This window comes from Nicotiana attenuata, unplaced genomic scaffold (genome assembly GCF_001879085.1).
Source record: "Nicotiana attenuata strain UT unplaced genomic scaffold, NIATTr2, whole genome shotgun sequence".
Classification (NCBI taxonomy): Eukaryota; Viridiplantae; Streptophyta; class Magnoliopsida; order Solanales; family Solanaceae; genus Nicotiana; species Nicotiana attenuata.
The window spans coordinates 1-8,693 of record NW_017677665.1 but is presented as its reverse complement, the minus strand read 5'-3'; the positions used below and the strand labels follow the sequence as shown (position 1 = coordinate 8,693).

Genomic DNA, 8,693 nt, shown 5'->3' with positions numbered 1-8,693 from the left:
GTGATGTAAATTTTGTAATTTTTCGAGAAGTGGGCCCGGGGCTCGAGTTTTGCCAACTTCGTGAATTTTGGTGTTTTTCGAGTCTTTTCGATTGGGTTATGTTTCTTAGGCCTATTGTAACGTATTCGTTGTGGTTTAATCAGATTCGGCGTGCGAAGAGGTTGATTCGAAAGGCAAAGGCATAGCGAGCTAGACTTGTGGCCGGCTTGAGGTGAGTAATAGATGTAGATGATGACCTGAGGGTTTGAAACCCCGGTATATCATATTGTGATGCTATATTGAGGCGAGACACGTACTCTATGACGAGTGCGGGGTCGATTGTGACTGGGGATTTGACCTAGTCCGTTCTGATTGATGTTCGTACTGTGTTCTTGACTAGAAATTGGTTAGTAATCATCCTACTTGGGTTTTATGAATATGTTTGGGGCCTTGTGCCTATCATGTGCATCCTTCAGGGATCCTTATCACTGTTTCCATGATGCTTAGCATATTTCATGATATCAGTCCTGAGCTAGACACTGCCTCGAAATGATTAGTAAACAAATAAAGGTTTCTACACTTAGCTCTAAAATTCCTAATAATTGAAACTAAAAATGAACAATTTGACTGTGCCCGAGTGGCTTGCATGCATATATATATCTGGATTGAGTGTGGATCGAGCTGCACGCCGCAGCGAATGTTACGATGATATTGCGCTTGGGCTGTAGGAGCCCCTCTGGAGTCTGAACCCCCACAGTGAGCGCGGGTACCCAAATGGATCGGGCTGCGCGCCGCAGCGGTCATGTGCATTGCATTGCATTCATGCATTTTATATCTGTTGGCCTTAATTGTCCTGGTATTGTTGTTGTTCCACTGCTTTATGTGCTGAATCGCTGATTATAGCTTTATATTGTGATATTTCGGAATTTCTTACTTTCAGCCATTATATATGTNATGCAGATTTTTTTATCCTATATTCATCCAATTTTTATTACCTCCTATAGTACATGTTGGAATCGCTACTCATGAAGGAATATAATACAGAATATAATAATGAAGAAGTGAAAAATAGTGGAAACTTGAAATCCAGAATAATTTGCTGGAATTAAATAATTTAATATTTAGTGTCCTGTATAATTTACTGGAGTTTTATAATGTACAACCACTATATCCTGTAATTGTTACTGGAAATGAATATTGCTCATTTTTTTATGCTATATTCATCCAATTTTTATTACGTCGTATATTATATGCCGGAATCGCTACTCATGAAGGAATATAATCCAGTATATTATAATGGAGAAGTGGAAAATACTGGAAATTTTGTAATTAGAACAATTTACTGAAATTAAATAATTTAATATTTCGTCTCCTGTATATTATACTGGAGTTTTATATTGTAAAACCACTATATCCTGTAATTACTACTGGAATGAAATAATGCAGATTTTTTTATCCTATACTCATCCAATTTTTATTACCTGCTATAGTACATGCTGGAATCGCTACTCATGAAGGAATATAATCTAGTATATTATAATGGAGAAGTGGAAAATAGTTGAAATTTGGTAATTAGAACAATTTGCTGGAATTAAATAATTTAATTTTTAGTTTCCTGTATAATTTGGTGGAGTGTTATATTGTAAAACCACTATATCCTGTAATTACTACTGGAATAGAATAATGCAGATTTTTTTATCCTATATTCATCCAATTTTTATTTCCTGTATGTTACACTGGAGTAATATATTGTTAAAGCAGTAAACCCCGCATTTAATAATGGATATGAAAAATCAAATGCAGCATTACTATACATTTATGGTAAAAAGAAGCAGTTGGAATCTCTTGTTAGTGAAGATGAGTCTACAGGAAGACTAGATAATCCTTCTGTTTCAGAAAGTCGCAAGATTAAGAACAAGAAATAATTTTTCGTTCTTTTCAGTAATTGACTACATACTTTTGATTGAAATGCAGATTATTATGCTATATATTATGATAGAATTAAAGACTATAATATTTTTGAAATTTTTTTTATGAAGGGATACAAACCATTATATTATAACAAAGAAGTGCAAAATAGTGGAAATTTGGTATCTAGAATAATTAACCGTAATTACATAATTTAATATTTTGTGTCTAGTAATTAACTGTAATTACACTGGAGATTTTTAGTGTAAAACCACTATGTCCTGTATTTAATACTGGATGTCAATACTCCAAATTTCGATGTTAGTATAATTTGAACAATATACTGGAACGAATATAATCCAGTATATTATAATGTAGAAGTGGAAAATAGTGGAAATTATGTAATTAGAACAATTTACTGGAATTAATGAATTTAATATTTAGTGTCCTGTATATTATATTATGGTTGAGTTTTGTTTGGTTCCTGTATATTTTACAGGAATTCTACCGTGTTTAAGCTTGTTGTCCAGTATATTATACTGGAAAACTAGCATCTGTATTCTGTATTTAATATTTAGTGTCCTGTATAATTTACTGGAGTTTTATATTGTAAAACCACTATATCCTGTAATTATTACTGGAAATGAATATTGCTGATTTTTTTATCCTATATTCATCCAATTTTTATTACCTGCGATAGAATATGCTGGAATCGCTACTCATGAAGGAATATAATCCAGTATATTATAATGGAGAAGTGGAAAATAGTGGAAATTTGGTAATTAGAACAATTTGCTTGAATTAAATAATTTAATTTTTAGTTTCTTGTATAATTTGCTGGAGTGTTATATTGTAAAACCACTATATCCTGTAATTACTACTGGAATGGAATAATGCAGATTTTTTTATCCTATATTCATCCAATTTTTATTACGTTCTATAGTACATGCTGGAATCGCTACTCATGAAGGAATATAATACAGAATATAATAATGAAGAAGTGGAAAATAGTGGAAACTTGGTATCCAGAACAATTTGCTGGAATTAAATAATTTAATATTGAGTGTCCTGTATAATTTACTGGAGTTTTATATTGTACAACCACTATATCCTGTAATTGTTACTGGAAATGAATATTGCTCATTTTTTTATCCTATATTCATCCAATTTTTATTACCTCGTATAATATATGTCACGACCCCAATCCCGCTCGTGATGGCGCCCAACACTAATGCTAGGCAAGCCCGACCAATTTAAATACTCTCAACCAAGATACGCAATCCGCTAACAAATAATACGATTAAAATAGAAAATATCAAGGTTCCAATCCGAAACTAATAAAATAGTATGGAAAAATAATAACGAATATCCCAACATTCCCCAATAGATCTGGAGTCACGAGTCTAGAGCCTCTAAATGTAACAAAGTAATATATTCATAGTAATAAAGAAAGTCTAGGATAGGAAAAGACAAATGCAATAAAGGGGAGAAGTCGGGTCCTGCGGACGTCAGGCAGCTACCTCAACAACTCCTAAACCGAAATCCAAGAAGACAGCAAACAGCTCAACTAAGTCTCCGGAGCACCTGAATCTGCACACATGGTGCAACGAGTAAAGTGAGTACTTCCAACTCAGTGAGTAATAAATATATATAATGGCTGAAAGTAAGAAATCCCCAAATATTACAATATAAAGCTATAATAAGTAATTCGGTACGTTAAACGATAAAAACAACAGCAAGCAATGACAATTAAGGCCCACTGACATAAAATGCATGGATGCAATGCAATGCACATGACCGCTGCGGCGCGCAGCCCGATCCATTTGGGTACCCGCGCTCACTGTGGGGGTTCAGACTCCGGAGGGGCTCCTACAGCCGAAGCGCAATATCATCATAACATTCGCTGCGGCGTGCAGCCCGATCCACACTCAGTCCAGATATATATATATGCATGCAAGCCACTCAGGCACTGTCAAAGTGTTCATCTTTTAGTTTCAATTTTTAGGAGTTATAAAGCTATGTGTTTAAGTCTTCATTTATTTACTAAACATTTCAAACAGTGTCTAACTCAGGACTGATATTATGAAATATGCTAAGTATCATGGAAACAGTGATAAGGATCCCTGAAGGATGCAAATGATAGGCACAAAGCCCCAACATATTCATAAAATCCAAGTAGGATGATTACCAAACAATTTCTAATCAAGAACACAGTACGAACATCAATCGGAACGGACTGGGTCACAATCCCCAGTCACAATCGACCCCGCACTCGTTAGAGTGCGTGTCTCGCCTCAATATAGCGTCACAATGTGATATACCGGGGTTTCAAACCCTCAGGTCATCATCTACATCTATTACTCACCTCAAGCCGGCCACAAGTCTAGGTTGCTATGCCTTTGCCTTTCGAATCAACCTCTTCGCACGCCAAATCTGATTAAAACCACAACGAATACGTTACAATAGGCTAAAGAAACATAACCCAATCGAAAAGACTCGAAAAACACCAAAATTCACGAAGTTGGCAAAACCCGAGCCCTGGGCCCACTTCTCGAAAAAATACGAAATTTACATCACGATTTACCAAAAGCAGAGCTCGTTTGAACCTCCAAATTCCATTTTTACATCACAGCTTTCCAAGCCCTAGCTTGACCCGTTTTTTTTGATGAAATTCTACTGATTTCTATGATAAATGTACCATAAACTCGAGTAATTAGGCCAAGAGACTTACCTCCAATTGATTCTCAGTCAAAACCCTCGAAAATCCTCGCCCAAAGCTCTCCAAGTCGCTTAAAAAATGGTGAAAACTACCCCTTGCTCGCGGATGAAATTTAACATTTAAAACCCTTCTGTTACCAGCGAATTTCGCTTCTGTGGTCCCGCTACCGCTTATGCGGGACCGCTTCTGTGGCCAAAAATCCGCTTAAGCGGTTTTCACTTAAAAACCGCCTATTCGCTTATGCGATTCAACAACCGCTTCTGCGGTTACCTCAAGTCCGCTTCTGCGGTACAGTGTCCGCTTATGCGGACCCGCTGGTGCGAGCCACCTTCCGCTTTTTACGGATTTTCCCTAGCCGGCCAACGATCGCTTCTGCGACCACATACCCGCTTCTGCGGTACCGCTTCTGTGGTCCATTTCCGTAGAAGCGGGAACACCAGATGACAGCAAAATCTGACCTGCAATAAACCTCAAAACTCTCCTTTAACCACCCGAATTCACCCCCGAGGCCCCCGGAACCTCAACCAAAAACACCCACACATCCTAACACCTCATTCAAACTTGTTCTCATCCTCAAAACACATCAAACAACGCTAAAACCATCAAATCACATCGAATTCAAGCCTAAGTTTCTTAAAAACTTCCGAATTACGCATTCGATCAAAAACCCGACCAAAACACCTCCGAATGACCTAAAATTTTGCACACATATCCAAAATCACCTAACGAAGCTACTGCATCTCTCGGAATTCCATTCCGACCCTCGGATCAAAATCTCACCTACCAACCGAAATTCGCCAAAATTCAACCTTCACCATTTCAAGCCTAATTCTACACCAGACCTCCAAAATCACTTCCGATCGCACTCCTAAGTCACAATTCACCTCCCGAAGCTAACTGAATCACCAGAATTCACATCCGAGCTTTCTAACTAATAAGTCAACGTTCGGTTGACTTTTCCAAACCAAACCTTCTTTAAAGAGACTAAGTGTTTCATTTGCTATACAAACCAATTCAATTCAACTCTAACTCAACCATTGCTGATAATAAAACATGAAAGAGCAATAAATGGGGGAAACAGGGCTGTAACACATGAGACGACGGGTTGGGTCGTCACATTATATGCTGGAATCGCTACTCATGAAGGAATATAATCCAGTATATTATAATGGAGTAGTGGAAAATACTGGAAATTTTGTAATTAGAACAAATTACTGAAATTAAATAATTTAATATTTTGTTTCCTGTATATTATACTGGTGTTTTATATTGTAAAACCACTATATCCTGTAATTACTACTGGAATGAAATAATGCAGATTTTTTTATCCTATACTCATCCAATTTTTATTACCTGCTATAGTACATGCTGGAATCGCTACTCATGAAGGAATATAATCTAGTATATTATAATGGAGAAGTGGAAAATAGTTGAAATTTGGTAATTAGAACAATTTGCTGGAATTAAATAATTTAATTTTTAGTTTCCTGTATAATTTGGTGGAGTGTTATATTGTAAAACCACTATATCCTGTAATTACTGCTGGAATAGAATAATGCAGATTTTTTTATCCTATATTCATCCAATTTTTGTTTCCTGTATGTTACACTGGAGTAATATATTGTTAAAGCAGTAAACCCCGTATTTAATACTGGATATGAAAAATCACTAAAAAAAATGACTAATAATAAAGAACTCACCTAGTATAATATACTGGAGATAAAGCTTATACAAGGCACATGTTCCGTGAAATTTACTGGAATCAAACAAAATTTACTAGAGGATAACCACTAACATCAAGTATAATATACTGGACAAAATGAAAGTAAGTGGAATTACATAATTTAATATTTTATTTCCTTTATAATACACTGGAGTTATAAGTCGTAAAACCACTATGTTTTTACGACATAGTGGTTTTTTTGTAAGCAAATCAAGAAGCAAAAAAAAAAATACACAGTATTAATATTTTGAAAAACAAGAATATTGAATATATATTATTCGGGATTACATCAGCCAATGCAACTTTATTGTATATATTCAATCATTTTTTTCCTATATTTTCTTGCATAAGGATGAACTACAGAAGAATTTGTGCAATTTGTTCTGGTATGCCCATATTTTTTGCAACGACTACATCTTGGTTCCTTCTTGAATTCTGTACCGGAAACATGTCGATTCTTCTGTCTTCTTCCTAGCAGTACTTTGGCATCTGGAGGCTTAGTGATTTCTGATTTAATAGTGTCTGGTATAACCCATGTTGTTGCATCACCTACAGAATTTACTTGCCCTTCATACGTTTTCAACCAAAAGTCCCTTGAAAAATAGGCTGAGCAAAAGGCCGATTTCTTTTGATGTATACTCTCAATTGCAGCAATTGCATGTTCACATGGCATCTCATCTAGCTGAAATTCAGAACAATCACATGTTCTTTTGTCTAGATCAACAATAAATTCCATACCACCTTCTTTGACATTGAATTTGAGTCTATCAATGGGCAATACTCTAAATGTAAAAGCTGGTTGAATTTTTGCTTCCAATGTTGCTTCTGTCCAATTTGATATATCACGGAATATTCCTTCTGCAAGTGTCCTTCTTTCATAGAACCAGCTTTGCAATTTTTCTTGTATGAAATCCATCATTGTTAAAATTGGCAATTCTCTTGAACGTCTTAAAACATTATTCATTGACTCAACAATATTTGTTGTTAACATATCATATCTTCTTCTGGGACAATGTGAACGAGCCCACCTTCCTGGCGGTTCCTCCATCAAATAATTGAAAGTTTTCTTATCAACAGCAGCTATTTGGGACATGAAGTCATCAAATTCTGATTGAAGGTATACTCTTACTGCACTTTGAAAGAGATTTATCACAGTGTTTCTCACTCTTCTTTGCTTCAGATTCTTTTCTAAATGATAGATGCAAATTCCATGGTAGCACTCAGGGAAAACCTTTGCAATTCCATTTGCAATAGCCTTGTGTCGATCTGACAAGAACATTAAATCATTACGAATCCCAATTGCTTTTCTTAATTCCCTGAAATACCATTCATATGATTCATTATTCTCTTTATCCACTACTCCAAAAGCTATAGGAAAAATCTGGTTATTTGCATCTTTGGTAACAACCACTAATAGAACACCTCTATATTTATTTTTTAGAAATGTTACATCAACATCAATCAGTGGTCTACAATACTTCCACCCAGAAATTGATGCCCCATACATAAAAAACATGTAAACAAACCTGTAAAAAGAAAAGTAAATAAAATTCAGTTAACTTACACAGTATAATATACTGGAGATAAAGCTCATACAAGCCACACGTCCTGTAAAATTTACGGGTATCAAACAAAAATTAACTATTTTATAATATTCTTCCAGTATAACATACTGGAGTTCCATTAACATCCAGTATAATATACTAGATAAAATAAACTAAAAATACAAAATTTTAGGTTGAACAGAACTCACCCAGTATATTATACAGGACAGAAAGCTTATAAAATACAGATATCCTGTAAAATATACTGGATGACAACCACTAACATCCTGTATAATATACTGTACAAAATCAAATACAATAGATTGAAGAGAAGTCACCCAGTATAATTTACAGGAAAGAAAGCTTTTACAATACACACGTCCTGTAAAATATACCGGAAGACAAACACTAACTTCCTGTTTAATATACTGCACAAAATGAAATAAAATTGAAATACATAACTTAATATTTTGTTTCCTGTATATTAAACTGGAGTTATATACTGTTAAACCACTATGTCCCGTATTTAATAATGGACATAAAAAATCACTCAAAAAAAGTAATAAATAAAAAGAACTCATCCAGTATAATTTACAGGAAAGAAAGCTTATACAATACACACATCCTGTAAAATATACTGGACGACAACCACTAACATCATGTATAATATACTGGACAAAATAAAATATAATAGATTGAACAGAACTCACCCAGTATAATTTACAGGAAAGAAAGCTTATCATAAATAAGAAATTTACCTGTTTTCTTCATCTCTCACAATATTTGTATATGATCTTGGATTTTTTTGTTCCATCATATA

At 34.8% G+C, this 8,693-nt stretch overlaps 1 protein-coding gene across 1 annotated transcript; it reads right to left on the bottom strand.

Moving 5' to 3' along the window:
- Nucleotides 1–6,633: 6,633 nt before the first annotated feature.
- On the bottom strand, nt 6,634–8,687 carry LOC109221459. The gene is made up of 2 exons (XM_019385942.1): nt 8,632–8,687; nt 6,634–7,855 (listed from the first exon to the last, which is right to left on the bottom strand). The coding sequence occupies exons 1-2, from the start codon at nt 8,685–8,687 to the stop codon at nt 6,634–6,636; spliced, it is 1,278 nt and encodes a 425-aa protein (XP_019241487.1).
- Nucleotides 8,688–8,693: the final 6 nt, after the last annotated feature.